Source organism: Homarus americanus, unplaced genomic scaffold (assembly GCF_018991925.1).
Source record: "Homarus americanus isolate GMGI-L3 unplaced genomic scaffold, GMGI_Hamer_2.0 scaffold46622, whole genome shotgun sequence".
Taxonomy (NCBI): Eukaryota; Metazoa; Arthropoda; class Malacostraca; order Decapoda; family Nephropidae; genus Homarus; species Homarus americanus.
This window is the reverse complement of record NW_024719895.1, coordinates 2,501-29,064: the sequence shown is the minus strand read 5'-3', so window position 1 is coordinate 29,064 and position 26,564 is coordinate 2,501. Positions and strand designations below refer to the sequence as shown.

Genomic DNA, 26,564 nt, shown 5'->3' with positions numbered 1-26,564 from the left:
ACGACATTGACTGCTAATGTGAGGGCCGCCTCAAGATAACCCGTAAAGGGCGGCTAACAACCCGGAATTATCTCACCAGAACGTGAGCTGGAATATTTTACTGCACACCCCCACCACCACCCAACACTCTTGCCTACCGAACATCATAAACGGATATTATTTACGCTGTTTTTTTATTTATTTATTTCTTCAATATAAATAACTCTTATAAGGGTATTCATCTCTCATACATAAAAAATAAATATCCATATCAGGAAAAACATACATGATACACACTGTATACACTTACCTGTACAAAATATACATGGCAAACAATATCTTAAAACCATACGAGATACTAAAGTGAGGTGAGAGCTAAATACATCTAGGGCCAACTAAATAAAGTGAGGGTGGACCACACAGAGTACCAGCTTGGGGTGTACCACAGGGACTATGATCCCCTTACAATAGTTTTTTCTCTGTACATATGTAGTGTTCTGTTCCTCACCTTCAAGGAAATATTGACCTATTTCCCACAACGTAAATATGTGCTATAAAAGGGTAGAACTATTTTCTACAATGACTAATTTATATTTGAGTTTCATAATAGTTTTACCTATATATATATATATATATATATATATATATATATATATATATATATATATATATATATATATATATATATATATATATATATATATATATATATATATAACTACTGGATCGTAAAATTCTATAGTTTATGTTAATATTGTTTTGTTTCCTCTGGGGCGACTATGGAGGGACTATGGAAGAGGGCTCCTATGGAGGGCGACGCTGGAAGGGGCGACTATGGAGGGGCGACTCTGGAGGGCGACTGTGGAGGAGCTATGGAGGAGGGGGCGCCTGGAGAGGGCGACTATGGAGGGCGACTATGGAGGATGGGCGACTATGGAGGGCGACTATGGAGGGCGACCTAGGGAGGGCGTGACTATGGAGAGACTATGGAGAGGGGGACTATGGTAAGTGTTTAGAGCGATACAGAGACACTATCACTACATCAAGTACCTCTTCCTGCTGCCATTTTATAGGTCAAGTTCCCTTTGCTTTACCCTTTAATAGACCAATCTCTCCCTGATTGGTGGCGATACATGGCAACCAATCTCTCCCTGATTGGTGGTGACACATCCTCATCAGCATCTTCACTACTTCATCAAGGCAGATCATCGAGTATAATTATGTTACTAGTGCTCTGACCCCGCCTCGAAAACCCTTTACACCACGAGAGCTGGTGGCGTAACTGGTCAAAAGGGTTTTAGAAGTCCTAATGGACCCCAAGAATCCTAATGGGCCCCAGAAATCTAATTTTATACGTAATGAACTAATAAACGTTATTACGTAGACATATTCGACCTTAAGCCTGGTTTTGTACTTAGTGAGCTTCTAGGCGTACGTGATATTGGAGGCGAAGTAAGGACAGACCTACTCCAGCCACTTATGAGAACATGACATGGGTCTCATTTACATACCAATTTCACCCCTTTAACTGTGGGATTATTATTCTTCCTCATGAGAGAGAGAGGGGGGAGCCAGTGAGTGGGAGGGGAGGAGCCAGTGAGTGGGAGGGGAGGAGCCGGTGAGTGGGAGGGGATGAGCCGGTGAGTGGGAGGGGTGAGCCGGTGAGTGGGAGGAGAGCCAATGAGTGGGAGGGAGTCAGTGAGGAGGAGGGCTAGTGAGTGGGAGGAGCAACAAGACTTGAAAGGAGTGTTCGTGGAATTTTTTTACTTGGGGCGGGGGTGTGAGTACAGGGTGGGCGCAGAGTAGTGAAGATGGGTGGGGGCGGGTGGTAGAGGTGGATCGGGTCGTAGAGGCTAATTCAGAGTCACCCAGTCTCCTTCTCTCGGCCTCACTTGCTAATTAAGCTTCACCCAGGAATTTCAGTCAAGAGCTTCACCCAGGAGTCTCAGTCAAGAGCTTCAACCTGGAGTCTCAGTCAAGAGCCTCACCCTGGAGTCTCAGTCAAGAGCTTCAACCTGGACTCTCAGTCAAGAGCCTCACCCTGGAGTCTCAGTCAAGAGCTTCAACCTGGACTCTCAGTCAAGAGCCTCACCCTGGAGTCTCAGTCAAGAGCTTCAACCTGGACTCTCAGTCAAGAGCCTCACCCTGGAGTCTCAGTCAAGAGCCTCACCCTGGAGTCTCAGGGAAGAGCTTCACCCTGGAGTCTCAGTCAAGAGCCTCACCCTGGAGTCTCAGTCAAGAGCTTCAACCTGGACTCTCAGTCAAGAGCCTCACCCTGGAGTCTCAGTCAAGAGCCTCACCCTGGAGTCTCAGTCAAGAGCCTCACCCTGGAGTCTCAGTCAAGAGCCTCACCCTGGAGTCTCAGTCAGAGCCTCACCCTGGAGTCTCAGTCAAGAGCCTCACCCTGGAGTCACAGTCAAGAGCCTCACCCTGAAGTTACACACACACACACACACACACACACACACACGAGGTATTTTGCTCCACATTTTTATAGCAGTGAAATTTTTACTCCTACAAAGCGGCAGTCTCAGATTCATGACCATTAAATCCAATATCTGCGAAATTTGTGATATCCAATTCCGGTACCATAATTTCCAAGGACGGGGAGGGGGGGGGAGAGGGGAAGGGGAGGGAATAATGGAGTGAGAGGGGGAGGAGAGAGGGGAGGGGATGTAAATATTCAACAAAAAATAAAAATCCCGTAAAATAACACTATTTTAAGAGACCGGGTACAGTCCACCTCCTCGCCCCATCCCACTACAATGCTGTCCTGTATTCGAAAAGTTGTCCCACTGTACTGGGCTCAAGGGAATCAAAATGAGGTAAGAACGTGAAACTTTCTAACAAAATCTTGGTATGAGGTGAAAATTATATTCTGTATATATTTATAAAATTCAACACAAATCCATTATATGCATTTCCATTTTAATTAGTGTTTTTTTTCTTCTTTGTATAAACCAGAATTAATACGACCATCAGTACCCGGGAGATTGGTGTGTGTGTCTCACTAATGCTGAATAATAATGAATGATAATGACACAATCCTACTTTGTAATCCGTATGCTGCTGAGGAACACAAACACACACAAGGCCGGGTGTGTAGTGAGGGTGATGACGGGGGCCCGGGTGTATGGTGAGGGTGATGAGCATAGGGAGGATGGGGGGGCTAGTGTGGTGATACTTAAGTGCACAGCTCCGAGCCCCGACGACCCCCGACCCGCCCTAGTGAACCTTGGCTGCAACAGAATACAACTCCAGGTACTGTACGCTTGTGTTCAATATTACTAATTAAAGGTAAGGCAGGTAATTGTTAAAGATACTGTTAAAAATATATAGTCGAATATGTAAGCTTCACTTACTGTGGTGAACCCTGTCTGCTGCTACACACCGAGGGAATGGGGTGTTTACAAAGTCCCTTGATGTCTCTGTTTACATAGCTCCTCTTCGGCTTTGAGTAACATCAGCATATCACGACGCACACACCACCACCACCACGACGCACACACCACCACCACCACGACGCACACAACTACACCGCGACGCTCACACACGGCTTACACACCACCACCACGTACACGCCACCACCACGACGTACACACCTGCACCACGACGCACACAACTACACCGCGACGCTCACACCACCACGGCTTACACACCACCACCACGACGTACACACCTGCACCACGACGCACACAACTGCACCACGACGCTCACACCACCACCACGACGTACACACCTGCACCACGACGCACACAACTGCACCACGACGCACACACCACCACCACGACGCACACAACTGCACTACGACGCACACACCTGCACCACGACGCACGAGAATTGCTGTTCGACACCACAACCGCACCCAGCCCATACGAGCACGTACTGATCGCTATAAGAACAGCCCAGTCCCAACCATTGTAAAAATAATCAATAACGTGTAATCAACCAGTTTATTCACTCCCAGTCAATCTTACCTTTTGCACTGTCACTATGTTGAAATGCCCTGTAGTATGACCTTCTCCCCACCTAGTTATTATATATCATATTTGTATCACTTATGTTACTTGTATATTATTGGTAAATCAAGAGACCCATTCCCCTATTATGTAACTGTATATTTTCAGCCTTTTAGTTGCCATGCTCTTTAAATAAACCGTTAATTATTATTATTATTATTATTATTATTATTATTATTATTATTATTAACTGCACCACGACGTACACACCTGTACCACGACGCACACACCTGCACCGCTACGTACACACCAGTACCACGACGTACACGCCTGCACCGCGACGTACACGCCTCCACCACGACGTACACACCTGTACCACGACGTACACACCTCCACCACGACGTACACACCTCCACCACGACGTACACACCTCCATCACGACGCACACACCAGTACCACGACGCACACACCTGGACCGCGACGCACACACCTGGACCGCGACGCACACACCTGGACCGCGACGCACACACCTGGACCGCGACACACACAACTGCACACAATAAGAACCAACTCCTTCTGGAGACAACACCGCCTTGGTCCCCCGCCTCGCCAAACAGAACCACTAATTACATACTAGTTAATGATCGTTACATCTCCTCGTCGGTAGTTTAACCACAATTTGTTGATCCACCAAGCTCTATGTATGTATGTACTGTATGTATGTATGTATGTATGCATGTATGTATGTATGTATGTATGTAAGCTTTTTGGTGGTGATTGGGAGAGACTGAGGAGGATGGACTGAGGGAGGGAGCGTTGGTGGTGAGGGAGGGAGTGTTGGTGGTGAGGGAGTCAGTCTAGGGGAATTTTACACCACCAGCGCTCAATCTAGAGGAATAATATCCAATTTTTGTTATTTTCTCGACGTCATTTCAATAATAATATTATACCCAGGATGAATAATTTATGTGTAAGTATGCATATTCTTATTCATTAACCAGTAAAATAAAACAGAAAAAGTAATTAGTTTCTCATTGACAAAAAATCATCATTAATATATACAAATAATAAAAAATATAACAATGAAAGAAAACGTTAAGGATAATGAAGGGTAACTAAACTAATTCCAAAGTTTATTTCATTATTACAAGTAGTGAGTTTGGAGGAGGTTAGGGAGTGAGGAAGGAAGAAGAAGGCTTTTTTTTTTACTTACATCATCATCATTACCACCTTCTTCTTCCTCCTCCTCCTCCTCACCTCCCTCACTACATCAGGACGCACACTTGCCTCATCAATTGTCTGATGAGAAACAATAATAATAATAATATGTTGTATAAACCTTTGAAGATATGTGGATGATATGTTGGACACAGGGACACTAAGTATAATAATAATGATCAGCTAAGTCTTATTGATCAGCTGTATAATGATCAGCTGTATAATGATCAGCTGTATAATGATCAGTTGTTTAATGATCAGCTGTTTAATGATCAGCTGTTTAATGATCAGCTGCATAACAATCGGCTGTATAATGATCAGCTGTATAATGATCAGCTGTATAATGATCACACACTTGTTCAGGCAGCGTTCTGTTTGGTGGAGGAATGTGGGGGGGGGGTCAGTGAGGCTATAACTGTGTATGTGTGTTTGTTTGTGCTAGAGATCTTATAGAAACATACACACACACACACACACACACACACACACACACACACACACACATCTGCAAATTTGGTAAGAAGCTTCTACACCAACCTCGACACGGGCTCCTACTACCACCTGAGATCCCTCGCCCGAGAATTGCTGTTGGACACCACAACCGCATCCAGCCCATACGTGCACGAACTGATCGCTATAAGAACAGCCCAGTCCCAACCATTGTAAAAATTATCAATAACTTGTAATAAACCAGTGTATTCACTCCCAGTAAATACTACTTCTTGCACTGTCACTATGTTGAAATGCCCTGTAGTATGACCTTCTCTCCACCTAGTTATTATATATCATATTTGTATCACTTATGTAACTTGTATATTATTTGTAATTCGTAACCCATTCCCCAAATTATGTAACTGTATATTTTCAGTCTTCTGGCTGCCAAGCTCTTTCAATAAACCGTTAATTATTATTATTACTATTACACACATGTACAACCATACAGCATCCATACAAACAAACAGACACATAACACACGTACACAAACATACACACACACAGACACACACAGCCATACACACGTGACACAAACACAAATATGTATAAGATCATGTATAAAACCATGTATAAAGCCATGTATGAAGCCACCAATACAGTGAACTCCGAAACATGTATTATGGAAAGACATATATCTGTACGTGTGTGTGTGTGTGTGTGTGTTATTTAAGTCTATAAAAGGGATGTGTATGTATAAGATCATACATATGTATTTATAAACATATGTATACCTGTTTACATGTATACCTGTATGCCAACAGTACCCCAGCCACACACACCTCCACCTGTAAGACTCATCACAATCTTACTAATTATATATCGCTACAGGTAGATCGTACAACTAATGTATTAAAAACTATTTACACACACACACACACACACACATTAAAACAAACGAACAGAACAATTAAAAAACACCCATACACAGGTAATCAAAAACCTTGTGAATTTTTTGGGGGAAGATAAATGATGTTTCTGTCTTCATTTCTACACTTCCATTTTGCTTTGTATATATGACAGACAGACACACACACACACACACACACACACACACACACACACACACACACACACACACCCACGCTACATAAGGATTGATCCATCTTTTAATAACCTCTACAAAATGTCCTGTAGAACAATGCTGTAGTGACTAACGCCTATAAAGACTCCTTCAATCCCAAAAACGTCAAACTCTATAACAATTAAGTTTGATGGAAGATTATTTGGGATCTGTCAATCTCAATTCAGTGTAAAAACTGGTTCTTTTTCTGGGGAGGGGGGATGGGGGGTTGGGGGGGCGGAGGAGGTTAATTAGGCATCGGATGAGGGTCAAAGCTCAGGTGAGGAAGGGGGGTGGTGTGGGGAGGATCTAGACTTAATATTCAGGTGAGCACATGAGTGTATGTACTCAGGAAAGGTGGGCAGACTAGTGTAGACGATCACAGGTGAGAAGAAGCTTTAATAGGTAGATAAAAGGTGATTACAGGTGAAGCTGCTACACTTAAGAGGAGGAGGAGGAGGAGGAGGAAGAGGAGGAAGACAAGAAGCAAGAGGAGGAGGAAGAGGAGGAAGGAAAGCCGTGCATGAGAAGTACGGTCATGTAATTAAAGGTAAATGAGTAGGCAGTGATAGCAGGCAGGTGCGGCTACAGGTGTTAGAGGTAAGAAGAGAGAGAGAGAGAGAGAGAGAGAGAGAGAGAGAGAGAGAGAGAGAGAGAGAGAGAGAGAGAGAGAGAGAGAGAGAGAGAGAGAGAGAGAGAGTAGTAATAATTGTAGACAGACAGACAACAACAAAGACGTACAGTGGTATCGGTTAGGTTAGGTTAGGTTAGGTTAAGTTAGGTTAGGTTAGGTTAGGTTAGGTTAGGTTAGGTTAGGTTAGGTTAGGTTAGGTTAGGTTAGGGTCATACCATACCACCATACAGTGCAGCATCAGTTAATGTTAAAATAGAGAGGGAATTAAGAGTTAATGATCCTCAAGACAGGTGAGGTGACCAAAGCAGAGACGATGACTGCCCAGGACTTGGTGAATTATGTGGACGTGAGGAGAAGGAGGCAGTGTCTAGTATCGGGTCACAGAGGTCATCCAACGACGCTGAGGTGTACAGTACATGTTCCACGACGCTCATGGAACAGAAACATCAGAAACAGGAGGACCAATCAAGACAGTATCAATTGTAGCAGAAGAAGCAGCAGTAGCAGTAGTTGTAGTTGTAGTAATTGGATCAACAGGAACGTGTGACACAGTGGCAGCAGCAAGAGGGAGAACGGACGCGGCAGCAGCAGTATCAAGGACGGGGACGGTGCTCTTGTCATGGGCTGTCAAACAGAAATAAATTACTGACATGAAGCAACAGATGTGTGTGTGTGTGTGTGTGTGTGTGTGTGTGTGTGTGTCATATTACCTGACACACACACACACACACACACACAACCACACAACTACAAAAATACTGTAATTCCACTATATACATTTAAAAGTCGAATAATGTCAGATAACATAATATCACTCATAAAAAACTCACAAAATCTCATTAAAACACAAAGGAACTCATGAAATCACTCAGGAACTCATTAAAACATACAGCAACTCATTAAAACACACATGAACTCATTAAAACACACAGGAACTCATGAAAACACGCAGGAACTCATAAAAACACGTAGGAACTCATTAAAACATACATGAACTCATTAAAACACACAGGAACTCATGAAAACTCGCAGGATCTCATAAAAACACGTAGGAACTCATTAAAACATACAGGAACTCATTAAAACACACATGAACTCATAAAAACACACAGGAACTCATGAAAACATGCAGGAACTCATAAAAACACGTAGGAACTCATTAAGACATACAGGAACTCATTAAAACATACATGAACTCATTAAAACACACAGGAACTCATTAAAACACACAGGAACTTCTTAAAACATACAGGAACGCTTTAAAACACGCAAAAGCTCATTAAAACACACAGGAACACATTAAAACACGCAAAAGCTCATTAACACACACAGGAACACATTAAAATACGCAGGAACTCATAAAAGCACACAGGAACTCATTAAAACACACAGAAACTTATTAAAACACGCAGGAACTCACGAAAACACGCAGGAACTCATAAAAACAAACTCATTAAAACACACAGGAACACATTAAAGCACGCAGGAGCTCATAAAAGCACACAGGAACTCATTTAAACACACAGAAACTCATGAAAACAAACAGGAACACATTAAAACACGCAGGAACTTATAAAAACACACAGGAACACATTAAAACATGCAGGAACTCAAAAAACACACAGGAACTCATTAGAACATGCATGAACTCATAAAAACACAAAGGAAAACTCGAAACACTTACAGCAACGTAAATATACTCAGAAGTGTTGAGGGAAAGCAGGAGAGAGGTGAGGAAAACCCCCTTGGATAAACACGTAAGGACCCAATTTCTCGCCTTGTGGGATACAGTGCGTTACTAAGGGTACGCTGACGACTCGGGTATCTGTGTGTCGTCAGAAAGAGAGAGAGAGAGAGAGAGAGAGAGAGAGAGAGAGAGAGAGAGAGAGAGAGAGAGAGAGAGAGACTCACCTGAGTTACAGAACCTGTCAGCCTTGGGACTCTCAAATGAAGTTATCATGACCCCAGCCACGTCCCAGCTGCCGAAGGAAAACACATCATCACACACACAATACGACACGTCCCCCCCCCCCTCTCCTACCTCTTCCTTATCTCCCTCAACCCCCTTAATCTCATCCCTTCTCCCTTATCTCCGTCTCCCTCACCACTCCTCTCTCTAGCCTCTCATATCTCACTCTCCCTCAACCACCTCTCCATCACCCATCTCTCCCCCAACCACCTCTCCCTCAACCATCTCTCCCTCAACCACTTCTCCATCACCCACCTCTCCCCCAACCATCTCTCCATCACCCATCTCTCCCCCAACCATCTCTCCATCACCCACCTCTCCATCACCCACCTCTCCATCACCCACCTCACCCCTTCTGTTATGTTATGTAATCGTGTTGTGAAGTTAGGCGATAATAATAATAATAATAATAATAATAATAATAATAATAATAATAATAATAATAATAATAATAATAATAATAAAAGGCATTAATAATAATAATAATAATAATAATAACAGGTTGGTGTAAAGTAAAGGCTTGTATGCTTGTAGGTAATATATCCAACAATTTAGGTGCGTGTTGGCAAGTAATATTTTCGACGAATTTTATGTAACTAAAACTCGTATTCCGGGTTTAACTTAAGACTTAACACACTTCATATATCAGAACAATATTTTTCCGGAAAACAATAAAGAATAACAATATTTTCGTCGAATTACCTACCATTAAAATCGGAAAAAGTTGTTATCAAGTCTAATACAACATTCATCTCTTGTTTGTTTGTTTACTTTTTCGTCAAAATGGCGGACTGGGGGGGAATGACGTCACACCAGATGACGTCACACCAGGAGATGACGTCACACCAATTCTCCAATAGTGTGTAATTATTTGTCACTATATTAGATCTGTTTAGTTATGCGTTAAATGACACCTAGTGTGTACCTCAATAAGTGTGAGTGACAGTGTAAGAGTGGGTGAGTGACAATACTCCTCCACACACACACACACGCTTACAGTACACTTACCTTTATATACAAGCCTTGGGTCTGATATTCTGCAGCGTTCATCCTGGAAGAAGAAAATCAAGATGTTAGTGTACCGTTATTATCCCAGTAATTGTACCATTATTGTACCATAGCGATAACCCAGAAATTGCACCGTACCATTGTAATATCCTAGTATTTATAACAAGAGTACCACTTTTCTACCAAATTAATCGTACCGTCACTGTACCATAGAGAAACAGACAATTGTACCAGCATTGTGTTGATACAGACGACATCACCAGCAGACAGAGGGGTGAGTGTACTCGAGTGAGGAAGCTCAACACAAGAAGAAGATTAGCGGATTTCTTACCAGAGCAGGAGACAGGGAGGGTGGCAGGGAGGAAAGGAGGAAGGGAGGGTGGCAGGGGGGAGAGAGAGGAAGGGGAGGGAGGCAGGCAGGCAGGGAGGGTGGCAGGGAGGAAAGGAGGAATGGAGGGTAGGGGGAGAGAGAGGAAGGAGGGAGGCAGGCAGGTGGGAGGAGGGCAGGGAGGAAAGGGAGGAAGGGAGGGGTGGCAGGGGGGGGAGAGAGGAGGAAGGGTGGAGGCAGGCAGGCAGGGGAGGGGTGGCAGGAGGAAAGGAGGAAGCGAGGGTAGGGGGAGAGAGAGGAAGGAAGGGAGGGGAGGCAGGCGGGGCAGGCAGGAGGCAGGCAGGAGGCAGGCAGGAGGAGGCAGAGAGCGGGGCACGGGGAAAGGTTTAAGTAATTATATATAAGTTAAAGAAGCAGCAGGTAAGAAGAACCAGTGAGAGAGGGAGAGAGGGAGGGACGGAAGGAGGGAGAGAGGGAAGGAGAGGACGTAGGGAGGGAAGGAGGGAAAGAGGGAGGGAGGGAAGGAGGGACGACTCAGGGTAAGTAAGTCATTCTGTCTGGCAATGCTTGATCTCAGACCTCCGCCACCTGTGTGTGTGTGTGTGTGTGTGTGTGTGTGTGTGTGTGTGTGTGTGGAATTTAAATTGAGTATGGACTTTAGGACACTCATGTATGGACTTTAGGACACTCATGTATGGACTTTAGGACACTCATGTATGGACTTTAGGACACTCATGTAAACTTTAAATCTATTTGGATGGATTCTGGAATAAGCTTGAAACTGGAACGGAATTGTTTTGGAATCTGGAATTTGGTAGGAATACTGGACTAAGTATAAAGTTGTGGACGGTATTTAGGAAGATATTCAGAATGTATCAAACTGCTGGCCACACACGCATGTACACACAGACACACACACACACACACACACACACGCATGTATATATATGAAAAACACAGTGTCTCCGTATGGCAACACTGACAATGGTCGAAGGTGGGGGCAGCTGGGGGGGGTAGGAGAACCTGGGGGGGAGAGAATGGGGAGGAAGGAAGGGAGGAGGGGTGGACGGAATTGCGAAAGAGATTTTCAGCAAACAAATAAACGTAAATACAAAAACAAAAAGGAACAAATAACGAAATCCAATGCCTTCTCTCTACACATGAGAGATGGGGGAGGGAGCCAGTTTGAAATATCATGAACGTGTTATTATTATTATTTTTACCTATAACTACACAACAACAACAACAACAACAATAACAACAACAACAACAACAACAATAATAATAATAATAATAATAATAATAATAATAATAATAATAATAATAATAATAATAATAATAATAATAATAATAATAATAATAATAATAATAATAATAATTTACTAAGAGTCACGATATGTATTATGCCAGTCATTACCCAACATATCAGCATAGTACCACACACTCACCAGTTCATACGATATACTTCCCTGATATACTTCCCTCATAACAGCAAGAACCAGAATGGCCTCAAAATCACACCTAAACTGTGTTAATTAGATAATAAGTTCACTTAACACCATCATGAGGTCAACTTAACACTACTTAAGGATTATAAGTAGTGGACACAATGATGATGAGTCCTTACTTCACATCTAACCCCTCTGAACCTTAGAGTGCTTATAATCCGGACTTGCTGGGGTACCTATAATCCGGAATTCTTGGTGTACCTATAATCCGGAATTCTTGGTGTACCTATAATCCGGACATGCTGGTGTACCTATAATCTGGACTTGCTGGTTTACTTATAATCTGGACTTAGTGGAGTGCCTATAATTCGGATTTGCTGGAGTACCTACAATCCGGATTTACTGGAGTACCTATAATCCGGATTTGCTGGAGTACCTACAATCCGGATTTACTGGAGTACCTATAATCCGGATTTGCTGGAGTACCTACAATCCGGATTTACTGGAGTACCTACAATCCGGATTTACTGGAGTACCTATAATCCGGATTTGCTGGAGTACCTATAATCCGGACTTCTTGGAGTACCTATAATCTGGACTCCCCAAGAGTTTACCTGTAATTAATAATGACTGTGGCAGGTGTGATGCAGCGAGATGAGTGTAGTTCCAGGTTCATGACTTAGGAGTTAGATTGCTCACTTCATTAGTCTGTCTGTCTGTCTGTCTGTCTACTTGTGCGTCTGTCTCCTGTCTTTGTCTGTCTGTTTGTCTCTATCTCATTCTATCTTGTGAGAGAGTGGGTGAGTGTGTGATGAGTAGAAGTGTGTGAGAGTGGGGTAGTGTGTGTGAGTGTGTGTGAGTGTGTGGGTGTATGAGGGATTGTGTAAGATTGTGTGGGTGTGGTAGTGTGTGGGGGGTGTGTGTGGGATTGTGTGGAAATGTGTGGGACAGCGTGGGAGAGTAAAGGGGTGGGAGAGACTGCATACAAAACTTACAGAAAATATTTATATACTAAAAAAAATAAAGAACTGATGCAACGTGTGGGTGGGGGAGGCGAAGGCTGGTCGACGCCCATTCTGGAACAATGGTTTTAAAAAGTTGTGTTCCTAAAAAAAAAAATGAAAAACCCGTTCTGGCTGTGTCTGGCACCCAGGTAGAGGAGAGGGGGAGAAAGAGGGGGAAGTGAGGGTAGATGAGGGTAAAGGGAGGGGGAAGGAGGGAGTAGGAGAGGGAAGTGTGAGGGTAGGGGGAGGGATAGGGAGGGTGGAGAGTAGTGAGTGAAAGTACGAGTAGAGAAAAGATGATAATTTTTAAAAAATCGTCAAAATATCTTAGAAAATTCTTTCATTCGCCAAAATTTCTTACTATATAGGCCCAAAAGTTCGCCAAAAATCTCTTATCCTCTCTTATTCGCCAAAAATCTCTTAGTAATAGGCTTACAATATCGTCAGAATTTTTCGGAATGGTGATAAAAATTTTCGGTCAAATTTCCTCAAACACGAGAGTTAGGATTTGCCCAGAGAGTAAGAGAGGAGGGCCTGTGTACTCCCCTAGCAGTGTGCCGGGCGGTGTGGACTGGTTCTGATGTGCTCTGGTGATATGCTACTGTAGTGTGGGAAGTAATGATATAAGTGTGGGAGTGTGGGAAGTAATGCTGAGTGCGAGAGTGGGAAGTAATGCTGAGTGGAAGAATGGGAAGTAATGCTGAGTGGAAGAGTGGGAAGTAATGCTGAGTGGAAGAGTGGGAAGTAATGCTGAGTGGAAGAGTGGGAAGTCATAGAGTATTTATAGTTAATTTCCTCAGATAATCACAGGTTGAGATTTGTCCACAAACTAGGGAGTAAAATAAACTTCTTGCTCAGGTAGAGAGTCTGGGTAATGGCCACGATAATTCTGGCTGTCTGGTAAGATTGTCCGCACCAGCGCCATCAGGACACACACACACACACACACACACACACACACACACTGCTTAGAGAGGAACCTAGACAAATGTTCACCGTATTCTTGTCCTGTCAAAGACCATTTTCATTTACGATAAACCTAACCTAACCTAAATCTAACTACAGATCGCTGTTATTTTCACCATTTGTGTCTGGTTTTCCTTGTATAATATGTCGTCCTTGTAGGTTAGACATAAAGCCAGAGTTGTCAGCCACACCTTGTAATGTCTGTCTGTCATGGGTGATAACTGAGGTCCGTCACATATCATTAACAACGTAAATCCTCATTATTTAAAAAAAAATATATCCCCCCCCGTTAACTTTCTCTGAGGAAAATTTGCTGGATATTTTCTCACCATTTTCAAAAGAGATGAAAAAAAATAAAGAGCAGAAAGAAAAAACGATAATAATTTTAAACATTTCACTCTGAGGAAAAATTCTTGGTCATCTAAATTCTGGCACTTCTCTCCCGCGCCAACTTATCTTTCTAACACTTATTAACACGCGGGCAAAAATGAGTAAACGTGCCTCGGCAGGGCGTTTACAGGCACTTGTGTACAAACGTTGTGAGCTCATTGCAGTTGGTGAGCCTTACTTTCACCCGGAGGTAGCGGAGGTCGGAGGCAGGTCAGGGAGCTGTTCTCACCCTCGACACCCTGAGCAGGAGAGGTCATACTCATCTGCCTCGGGCTCTCGCTGTTTCACTCTCCGCTCCATACCTTTGCTAAATAAATTCACTCCAAATGGTTCCATAAATGTAATTGCTGGAAGCCGCTGCAAGTACTGATGACATTTCGACCAAGTTTGGGGTGGGCAATATTTCAGAGGAGCGCGTGTATGTGTGTGTGTACAGGAAAGGCTTTAGACGTTCTTAAAACCAACCAACTAACTTACTCCCAAGAACGGGAATAATTAAAAAAAAAAAAAACTTTGCGGGGTTGAAGAAAAATAAGTTCAGGATTAATTTTCTTAACATGCAACAAATCATCGGAATAAACATGGCGGGAGAGAGAGAGAGAGAGAGAGAGAGAGAGAGAGAGAGAGAGAGAGAGATAGAGAGAGCTAGGGAGAAAATGGAGGAAATGAAGAAAAATGGTGGAGGAGGAGCAGAAGAAGAAGAAAACTGATAAAAAGGTGAAGAAAAGAGACAAAAAGAAGGAATGAGAGAAATAAGAAAGAAATAAAGAAAGAACACGTGATAGAGGATAAAAAACAGGAATAAAACAAAAGAAGAGAATAACCTCAGAACCCAAAAACGAACAAGGAGTAAGAAGCAAAACGATAACTGAGAAAATAACCATAAAAAGAGAGAGTTAGGAAAGAGAGAAGCAATGAAGATAAAAACAAATGAGAAAGATATGTAAATGAGGAGAGACGGAGACGAGAGAGAGGAGGAAGAAGAGGGTGATGGGGGAGGATGAAGGGGGTGGGAAGGATGCAAAGAAGAATAGGGACAGACGGACGATAATGGAATGGATGGAAAGAGAGAGAGAGAGAGAGAGAGAGAGAGAGACAAATAACAAAACCTTCAAGAACGCCAACATATAATCCGACTCTAGTATTAGGATCTACGCGAACGCCAACGTCTCTGTCAACAAACTCTTAAGATACGGCTTGTGGGTAATCTCTCTCTCTCTCTCTCTCTCTCTCAACCACCAATTCCTATGCTGAGTCTGATTGAAATCCTAAACGACTGAGTAACCATAAAATAAATAAATAAATAAGCTTTCGTGGGTATTATGTCGTAACTTTTGGAAGTGTTACCGTTTGCTTGTATCGACGCGTGGGGGGAGGGGTGGGGAGGAGGGTGTGGGGAGGGAGGTGGGGGGAGGGAGGGGGGGGAGGAGGGGTGGGGGAGGGAGGGGTGGGGAGGGAGGAGGGAGGTAGGGTGAGGTGAGGTAAGTGTATTTTCGTTATAAATTCACCTAAATCCAAGTCTCATTCTTTTTATTCATTATTAACACGACAATGTCAACAAAGAGACTCGACACGTGTGTAAATATGAGCATACACCAGAATACAGTATATCAGGTACACCAGAATACAGTATATCAAGTACACCAGAATACAGTATATCTAGCATCGGTTCATGTTTGCGTGAGGTACAGAAGCAGCCAGATATAACCGCCCCATGGTGTGAAATACAAGGATGCTCATCGCTATGTGTGGATCTGAAGCTGTCTTATGGTAGATGTAGGAGGTGGAGTGTATGAATCATTATAAGGTGCGCTAGGGGTTGGATGCTGTCTCCTTTAACATTAACAGAGAGGTCACGGATGTTACCTGAATGTGTGTGTGTGTGTGTGTGTGTGTGTGAGGACTCGCAGATACCATCCCCATTGAGCTGTCTACTGTTAAATACAAGAGGTCACGGATGAATCACCTTGCGGTTCCTGTTCTGCATTAGACATAGGAGGGCAGCACACACATATCCGGGTGTGGTGGAGGATAAGGTGTGGTGGAGAATGAGGTGTGGTGGAGAGCGAGGTGTGGTGGAGGATGAGGTGTGGTGGAGAGCGAGGTGTGGTGGAGGATGAGGTGTGGTGGAGGATGAGGTGTGGAGGGATGAGGGTGGTGGATGAGGCATGGTGGAGGACGAGGTGTGGGTGGAGGATGAGGTGGGTGGAGGGATGAGGTGGGTGGAGGATGAGGTGTAGGAGGATGTGAGGTGGTGGAGAATGAGGTGTGGGAGGATGAGGTGTGGGGTGGGAGGGATGAGGTGGGGAGGATGAGGGGTGTGTGGTGGAGGACAGAGGTGTGGGGAGGATGAGGTGTGGGGAGGATGAGGGTGTGGGGAGGGGATGAGGTGGGTGGGAGGATGAGGTGTGTGGGGAGGAGGAGGTGTGGGGGAGGATGAGGTGTGGGGAGGGACAGGGGTGGAGGGATGAGGTGTGGTGGAGGACAGGTGGTGGAGGATGAGGGGGTGGAGGATGAGGTGTGGTGGGAGGATGAGGTGGGAGGATGAGGTGGGGAGGCCGAGGTGGTGGAAGATGAGGTGTGGTGGGAGGCCGAGGGGGGTGGGAGGCGAGGGGTGGGTGGAGGCCGAGGTGGGAGGAGGCTGAGGTGGTGGGAGGAAGGAGGTGGCGGGAGGATGAGGTGTGGTGGGATGAGGTGGGTGGGAGGACGAGGTGTGGGGAGGACGAGGTGGGGAGGACGGAGGGGAGGATGAGGTGGTGGAGGCCGAGGGCGGAGGCCGAGGGTGGTGGAGGACGAGGTGGGTGGAGGACGAGGTGTGGTGGAGGACGAGGTGTGGGAGGATGAGGTGTGGTGAAGGACGAGGTGTGGTGGAGGCCAAGGTGTGTGGTGGAGGCCGAGGTGTGGCGGAGGACGAGGTGTGGTGGAGGACGAGGTGTGGTTAACAGGAGGTCCAGGTAGTGTGTTTCGCCTAGTGTGAAATATTGAGGAGGACAAGAGGTGACTGACCAGGTGTGGGCGAACCTACATGGAGGTGAGCCTTACCTGCTGGCCTCTGGGGCTCTTTAATATGACCTAAGGTTAGGTTAGGTTACGATGACTTAACGCTTGGGTACAATGGCTTAATTCGTGTCCCAAGTTTCTTTATACCATTTGCCTCTGTCTACCCAGCAGTAATTGGGGACCTGGATGTTAATCGATTTGCGAATCGTGTTCCGGGGTAATGGTTAGCCAGTGCAGTTGGCGAGATGTCCGGTCTTCTCGGACTATTCCTTGACACTGGGTCATGCAACTCGTTAACTCAGGGTGTGGTTGTTGTGTTGGTGACAGCTTCTACACCTTAAACAAATTCACGCCTAGGTGGCCCTTGGGCCGGCCATCCGCGTTACACGATGGGCAACTATTATTTATATTAATACTTGTCTTCGATGAATTGATCCTTGAGTACGAGGAGTTATTTCTTGACTGTGATAACCTCGTACTCAGTAGATCGACACAGTACTCAAGGGGTTAAACTTACACTGCAACCCACCCACCCATCCAACCTATCAACTCACCCTACCACACATCCATCCACCCTTACCAACCACACCCACCCACCCACATCAATATCAGGGGGGGGGGGGGTGAGTGAGTGGGGCAGCGACCAAGACTTAAACAATTGCAGTAAATATCACCACACATTATTTACGGGTTTATTTGGCGGGGGAGAAATCCAAATTAATTTCCACAATGGCGACGGATTTACGACAAAGTTATACGTGAAACTAAACGATTTATTAACGCGAAGTCAGTAAGAAAAGTTAATGATTTATTTCACGCCAAAATGTTTTCTATTAAGAGGAAATAATTATAGGATGGTCTCTTACCTGTCCTTCCCCTCTAGTGGATACCTGACAGGTGAGGAAGGACCGGGGAGGTGATGATGACAGGTGCTTTGGATTAATTACAGGTGTGAGAGAGAGAGAGAAGGAGGGCGCTGCATGGGAGATTCGAGTTCACACGCACACACACATATCAAGGGGTTCGACAGGTCAGTATATTTCGTGCTCCTCCCTCTACAGGTGATGTATTACCGTGAGGAGGAGTCGGACAGCCTCTCCTCTACCCAGAGAGAGAGAGAGAGAGAGAGAGAGAGAGAGAGAGAGAGAGAGAGAGAGAGAGAGAGAGAGAGAGAGAGAGATTTTACTGCATGTCAAATGTTTTCTAAATACTGTATAATTATATAACTGCATATAATTGTCACCACACAATAATAATAATAATAATAATAATAATAATAATAATAATAATAATAATAATAATAATAATAATAATATGTACAGGATCCACTCTTCTATAACCACAGAAATTCGAGGAGAGGGGGAGGAGGTGAGACGGTGGAGAGGGTTAGAGTGGGCAGAGGGGTGAGTGGAGAGGGCAGAGGGGTGAGTGGGGAGGGTGAGAGGGGGGTTAGCTGATTAATCTCCCCCAAGATATTAGCATCCTATAGTAATCTTCGTCCTGAACAAGAAATAAACACCTGTTCTAAATCAATTAACCTGAGGCTACAAAGGTAATTCCACCAGTTGAGCCACGAGAGTTTTACACTAGTTCAGGGCCTCTTATCTCTTAAATAGAAATTGATAATATACAAATCACAAGTGTCACCTGAGGCGCCACTATTAAACCATTTGTTGTAAGTAATTGTTCACTCGACAGACTTACGAACACCTTCATTTTGGTCATTATAGAGGAGAGTGGGAAGTAGGAGGGGAAGAAAGGAAGTGGAGGGGAGGGGAAGTTGGGGTAGGAAGAAGGTGAAGGAGTGTTTGAGGAAGGAGGGAAGGAGAGGTAGAAGGAGGAGGGAAGGAGATGAAGGGGGGTGACCACTGTGAGTGTTTATCGGCCACGCTGACCACCTGAGTAATGGTCCGTTTACAATCCTATTTGCTCTCTCTCGTTTAAGATATTATACCACCATCACCAGAATCACCACCACCATCTGTAACGCATCGCAAAATACACACACACATATTCCTAGAGGAAGATGTCTGAAGAAGAAGAAGAAGAAGAAGAAGAAGAAGAAGAAGAAGAAGAAGAAGAAGAAGAAGAAGAAGAAGAAGAAGAAGAAGAAGAAGAAGAAGAAGAAGAAGAAGAAGAAGAAGAAGAAGAAGAAGAAGAAGAAGAAGAAGAAGAAGAAGAAGAAGAAGAAGAAGAAGAAGAAGAAGAAGAAGAAGAAGAAGAAGAAGAAGAAGAAGAAGAAGAAGAAGAAGAAGAAGAAGAAGAAGAAGAAGAAGAAGAAGAAGAAGAAGAAGAAGAAGAAGAAGAAGAAGAAGAAGAAGAAGAAGAAGAAGAAGAAGAAGAAGAAGAAGAAGAAGAAGAAGAAGAAGAAGAAGAAGAAGAAGAAGAAGAAGAAGAAGAAGAAGAAGAAGAAGAAGAAGAAGAAGAAGAAGAAGAAGAAGAAGAAGAAGAAGAAGAAGAAGAAGAAGAAGAAGAAGAAGAAGAAGAAGAAGAAGAAGAAGAAGAAGAAGAAGAAGAAGAAGAAGAAGAAGAAGAAGAAGAAGAAGAAGAAGAAGAAGAAGAAGAAGAAGAAGAAGAAGAAGAAGAAGAAGAAGAAGAAGAAGAAGAAGAAGAAGAAGAAGAAGAAGAAGAAGAAGAAGAAGGAAGAAGAAGAAGAAGAAGAAGAAGAAGAAGAAGAAGAAGAAGAAGAAGAAGAAGAAGAAGAAGAAGAAGAAGAAGAAGAAGAAGAAGAAGAAGAAGAAGAAGAAGAAGAAGAAGAAGAAGAAGAAGAAGAAGAAGAAGAAGAAGAAGAAGAAGAAGAAGAAGAAGAAGAAGAAGAAGAAGAAGAAGAAGAAGAAGAAGAAGAAGAAGAAGAAGAAGAAGAAGAAGAAGAAGAAGAAGAAGAAGAAGAAGAAGAAGAAGAAGAAGAAGAAGAAGAAGAAGAAGAAGAAGAAGAAGAAGAAGAAGAAGAAGAAGAAGAAGAAGAAGAAGAAGAAGAAGAAGAAGAAGAAGAAGAAGAAGAAGAAGAAGAAGAAGAAGAAGAAGAAGAAGAAGAAGAAGAAGAAGAAGAAGAAGAAGAAGAAGAAGAAGAAGAAGAAGAAGAAGAAGAAGAAGAAGAAGAAGAAGAAGAAGAAGAAGAAGAAGAAGAAGAAGAAGAAGAAGAAGGTACAGTGTTAGACCCCACACACGAGGTACCATCACCGGGTCCCACATTATTAAAACAATAAAACCTCCGACAGATCCTCAGTTTAGTGTCTTGGGAGTCACGATTTATTGAGGGAAAACCCTTGAAGGAGGCGCCATAAATCCTTCAGGACTCTCTGCCACACCGTCAGTAATGTCTTGTTCGTATATAAAAGTCCTAATTGAGTGTACACACCGCCAGGCCCTACAGCTTTCCTCTGACTGTGTGCCACTGAATATTTTACTTGTTTAAATATGACTAGTCCTTATGAGTTATGTAAGCACAATGGTATATATAGTACCTAAGTTGTAACACATTATATCATAGTTGGTCCTATTAAACAACATGCTATAGTAGAGTATAATGTTTTGTTTTGAACTGCACTGTTAACATGACACAATACTGGTATACGTGTCACTTAGGAGGTCATGTCAAAACAATGAGAGGAACTGTGGCCTTCAAGACACACACACACACACACACACACACACACACACACACACACACACACACACACTTGATAAGATTCTAATAACGCAAACTATCATCATCAAAAACCTATATATTGGTGCATAAAGGCGTAGTTCACTCACCTGTTTGTTTGTAAAGTGGATATTGGTGCGTATTGTACGGTGGTGTGCTGTCTGGACGGGTCTAAAGTTGTTGGAGAGGGGAGCGTTGGCCAGGGTGGAGTTACCTTGTCTCAGGGCTCTCAGCTGTCGCATCTACAGCGTCATGGTGACCGGAAGAAACACACAAGTTAATATTACTTCACCAAGACAACAATACTGCTAGATGCTGTGTTTTATTGAGGTCATTCTATATTTATCTTCACAAGAATACTTTTAATGATACTAACCCCCTTTTGTACTTTACTGCCAGCACCTTTCAGTTTAATTTGAACAGTTCAAAACTCGAAACAATTAGGTACCATTCGAATCAGTTTCATAAAAAGCAATATAATTGGAACAATACTGAGACACGCTTCGTAACAGTTAGACAAATATTAATACCACTGATAATATTACAATATATATACAGTAACATTATAAAACACGTGATGCCGCACTGCTAGAAGACTGTTTGAGAATTTATGGGTTCGAATACCGTAAGACACCCATATTCATACCAAGGGCACCCAAACACTAGCAGTACCGCAGAAGGTGACTTTATCCAGGCTAATTTAATATGACTATGGTGACCTATCGGTGTAATATCTGCAAGTCTGTTGAGGTAATCTGATGGAATGATGATTTATAATGAGATGGTGTCAAAGGTCAAGATGAAGTGGTATAATGAGTATATATTATGAATTTCTGTGGGATTAAAGTGCAAAACGGGGCACTACTGTTCACCACAACAGTGACAGCCACACAACAGACAGTGACAGCCACACAACAGACAGTGACAGCAACAAAACAGACAGTGACAACCAAAAACAGACAGTGACAACCAAAAACAGACAGTGACAACCACACAACAGATATACACATGGGGCTAAAATATCTTCCACTCTGTCGTTAATCAAGAGTGAAACAAAAAAATTAAACAAAAAATTATAAAAACGAAATTCGATTTATTTTTACTGTATGACTGAAGACAGGAACATACATGAACATATCGCAGTTTAATGTACTGTTGTTCACTTGATTTAATGAACAAAATATTAATTTTTAACGGAAATAATACTGAAGACAATTTTTTTTTCAGAAGTAAATAAGAAAAACGTTACACTATTTTCATGTGACGTTTATTATAGATGAAAGTCCGGTATATCGAGGGTACCTTTAGATGTGAAACCTTCCATATAACGGATTATATGGTGATGAAAATCCGTTATTTGGAAGTTTTTATGTACTTTTTTGTCCCTTGTTCATTGTTCCCTCCCTTGTTCATTGCCCCCTCCATTGTTCATTGTTCTCTCCATTGTTCATTGTTCCCTCCCTTGTTCATTGCCCCCTCCCTTGTTCATTGCCCCTCCCTTGTTCATTGTTCCCATTGCCCCCTCCTTTGTTCATTGCCCTCCTTGTTCATTGCCCCCTCCCTTGTTCATTGCCCTCCCTGGTTCATTGCCTCCCTCCTTGTTCATTGCCCCTCCCTTGTTCATTGCCCCTCCCTTGTTCATTGCCCCCTGTTCATTGCCCTCCTTGTTCTTGTTCATTGCCCTCCCTTGTTCATTGCCCTCCCTTGTTCATTGCCCTCCCTTGTTCATTGCCCTCCCCTTGTTCATTGCCTCCCCTCCCTCAGCCCCACTCCTCCTTGTTCATTGCCCTCCCTGCCTGTAATGACCATTAACCTTAAGGGCATATAATGATTTAATGAATACTCTTGCCGATGGACCATTTCGCAAGAGTAGGAGGGAGGTGGAGGGAGGGAGGAGAGGAAGAGAGGAGGATGGAGAGGGAAGAGAGGGGATGGATGAGGAAGATTGGAAGGGGAGGAAATAAGAGGAGAAGGGAAAAAGGGAGAAGGAGAGAGAGAGAGAGAGAGAGAGAGAGAGAGAGAGAGAGAGAGAGAGAGAGAGAGAGAGAGAGAGAGAGATTCAAATTCCAAACAACAGTGGTAAAACGATTTAATTACTTTCATTCATAGTATTTCTTCTTCATTCACAACAAGAGCGGAGTGGCCTGGTGATCACTGACCCTACACACACACACACCAGTAATATGTGAGACAGACAGTGTGCACCTTTAATCTGCTAGAGCTGTTCTCGTCTACACAATGGCTCGTTGTGGTAGAAGTATCTCAGCATTATGTCTGGCCAATTTAATTTCCCTTGTAAGAAACTTTTTATTTGGATGATGAATCAATTCTTCTCTGACTAGTGTATAACTGGGATAGTTACTACTACTACTTTTTTTCTTTTTTCTTTTTAATAACGTGGCCTCCAGCCTCCCCCAATAGCCACACCTTCGCCGCCATTTTATTACCTTAATATTTAATATCCTAATACATAAGTAGCTATCCTAGCTGTGTTGAGATAGTTGAGCCGCAGATCTATGTGGTATTCAGTGACTGTTGCCTCATAGTCAATATCTGCAACTGTTGTCGGCTTTGGGGTTGAAGCTCTCGTTCCCCTGAGGCAGAGCAAACCCGACCGAAGGAGAGAGAAGGACAGTCGACATCTCATCCAGGTTGTAACATAACTTCTGGGCTGCTGCTTCTGTTCGGAGATCACCTCCGCAAGTCTGGCGTAGAAACATCTTGCACTTGGTCCCATCCCACCAGAGGTTGTGAACACCAGAGGAGTGAAGCTGCCTTGATCAACGTTCTGAATTCTCTCCCCATATGCCCTTATCTTGTCGTTCTCGTTCCTCCTGTGTGCAGCGTCGAGAGCTAAGTTACGGTGACATACGGCCATGGGATAAAAAATCCTGATGTCGAAGAAGGCTCGCTGTCCCAGCGTCCAGAATCGTCGAGCACTGACGTCAACACGGGCTTCGTTAGATGTGTTTCCAGTCCTATGTTGGAAGATCTCACCGTCCAATGGAAGGAGGGTCGGTTCTACCATGACATCACGGCAGATTTACTTCAAGATATATGCTGTGAGATCCCTTACTTCGTCATGCCTCATGCATACGAAGCCCCCTTTCTTGCACACGATGGCGTGATCAACGTCATAGGAAGAGCCACACACGCATTGGGAGGGCAAACCTTCTACTGGCCTACCTACCTTAGAGCATTGGCATTTGTAAATTCTTGTTTATTGAGACTGAAACCATTTGTCCTAATCGGTAACGTAGTTAACCAGTTCGAGGCGCCCACCTCCTGCGCTATAGCTACATTTTTTCTTCAAATTCTCTGGTACTTGCAGCAACAGTTGCTGCAACTTATCACTTTGGCCGTGCTGTCGTCCTGTCGTAATGGACCTTCGAATCTTGTTTACTTCACTGGTATCCACCTCCCCTGTTGCGTTCTGGGCTATTATGTGGTCCATGAGGGCTGCCGTGAGCTTAACTGAGTTTTGATGTTCAGTGGCAGCAATCTCCTCTGGATTGGTTAGTCCCATTCCTCCCAGTCTCGGTGGCAGTGCAAGGAGTGATCTTTCTGCCGGGGTTAAGTGAGGGTGTTTCACTAATTTGGGAATGAAATTGACACTGATAGCTTCTTCCAGAGGGTGGAGGAGGGGTCCGATATCAGGGATAGTGCGCATCAGGTAGTTCCAGCGATGCTTGACTCCATGGGTGAATGCCGCAAAAGCCGCATGTGGCTCTGTGTTAGCAGTCTCAGACAGAGCTTGGATTTCCCTAACCCACTCATTCACCTTTCCCGTTACGTACTCGGTCTTGAAGTCCGTCTTGCCGATTACTGCGCCTAAGTGTCTTTGGCCATCCTTTGTTATTTTGACCTCACTTCCATCGAACACCTCCATTGCCCGTTCATAATGTTCTGGCTTCACAATGAGGAAGGACTTGCTGGCGTTTGGGTGGTACCCTATTTGTGGGCCTCGTGATGTTACCAAGTCCCACCACTTTTTGATGTCCTCAATTTTTCCTGCTCCTGTAAGGTCATCAGCGTACGCCACTTGTTTGACCTCAGTTGTTTCAAATTTTATTGTGTGTTGGAGCACGGATAGGCCTATTGCATACATTACCATTGCAACAGGGTCCCCCTGTGTTGTTCCCTCTGTTGACTGTATGATGGTATCCCCTCTTAGAGCCTTGTTGTTTACTATATAGAGGTCTGATGGATTCCTATAGGAGTTTTCAACATACGATGCAAAGCTTGGACATTTGATTTTGATGTTGTGCAGTGCGGCCTTGCGGTTAAGTATGATGAATGCGTTTGAAGCGTCCACCTGGAGAACGGCCTCACAATCGCGCTGCTCAAATATCGTTCTCATGGCGTGAATGGCAGCTTCCCCTACAGCTTGTTGGCCGGCACAAACTTGCAGGTTCCCTGCTGCTGCCCTGACATCGTCCTTTACCACCTCCATTATGCATTTTCCGATGATTCGCCTCAGCACTTCCCCCACCCCTATAGGCCTACATCCTGGATTCTTATCCAGGGGAATGAGGCGGCAGGCCGTCAGAGCATGGAGGTGCTGGCAACACGAGGATGCCAGCTTTCTTGCAAGGACGGCAATGGCCGTGCAGAGATCACTTGCTACGGGGCCAAAGTTGTTAGTGCTGAGGATGACTCTCCAACCGTTTGCATCCAGACCTGAAGGGCCTGCACCTCCCTGAGCCTTCAGTGCCTTTTTCCACACCATCCCTCCTGTTATTTTCTCGAACAGGACAGCATTTGGTGGGATATAGTCACCCTGGAACCTGATGCCTTCATCTCCACTTGCAGGGGGATGTTTTTCTTTCAGTTGTTTTAATGTCTCTGTTTATTGGCAGGACCCCACCGGCGGATTCCTCTGTGAGAGATCTTACCACCAAAGACACTTTTCCCACACGCATTTTGTTTCCAACTTTCTTGCAACGTCATCGGTGTGTTGCTTTCCGTTTCCTGTATATTTTAGTCTCTCCTGCAGTGTTCTTGCTTCACATAGGAGATCATCAAGGGCCCCAGTCTGCCACATTGTCAATCTTCTCTTCATTGCTGCCGCATTTTCTTTGTGCTTAGTCTTTGTGTTGTCCTCTGACAGAATAGATGTGGTATTATTGCCAGTATATGAAGATCTAAAGGGGCAAGGAAGCGGTCTTGAGTGTACTCAGTTATGAGGCGAATTATCTCCCGAATCATTTCTTTGGTGGCCGCACACTTGGGTGGTTCAAACAGGTTTGCTGGCGCCCACCTAACAATTACTACTACTACTACTACTACTACTACTACTACTACTACTACTACTACTACTACTACTACTACTACTATCACATAGACGACAAATATACACCATACTCACCATAGCAACGTTGATGTAGAGAGGTTTGTTAGGGATGATCCAAGTGACGGTCTCATGGCAGGCTGGCTCAGTGAGGGAACCGTCGTAGGTAA

General features: G+C 44.1%; 1 protein-coding gene across 1 annotated transcript in view; it reads right to left on the bottom strand.

Moving 5' to 3' along the window:
- Positions 1-7,508: 7,508 nt before the first annotated feature.
- Positions 7,509-26,564, bottom strand: part of LOC121860315 (carbonic anhydrase-related protein 10-like) — a gene marked incomplete at its 5' end in the record, with an annotated part of 19,119 nt that continues 63 nt past the window's right edge. The window contains 5 exon segments of the mRNA XM_042357384.1: positions 7,509-7,969; positions 9,257-9,324; positions 10,323-10,365; positions 21,215-21,346; positions 26,473-26,564. The exon segment at positions 26,473-26,564 is cut by the window's right edge and continues 63 nt beyond it. Of these exon segments, the coding sequence (XP_042213318.1) occupies positions 9,302-9,324; positions 10,323-10,365; positions 21,215-21,346; positions 26,473-26,564 (290 nt within the window).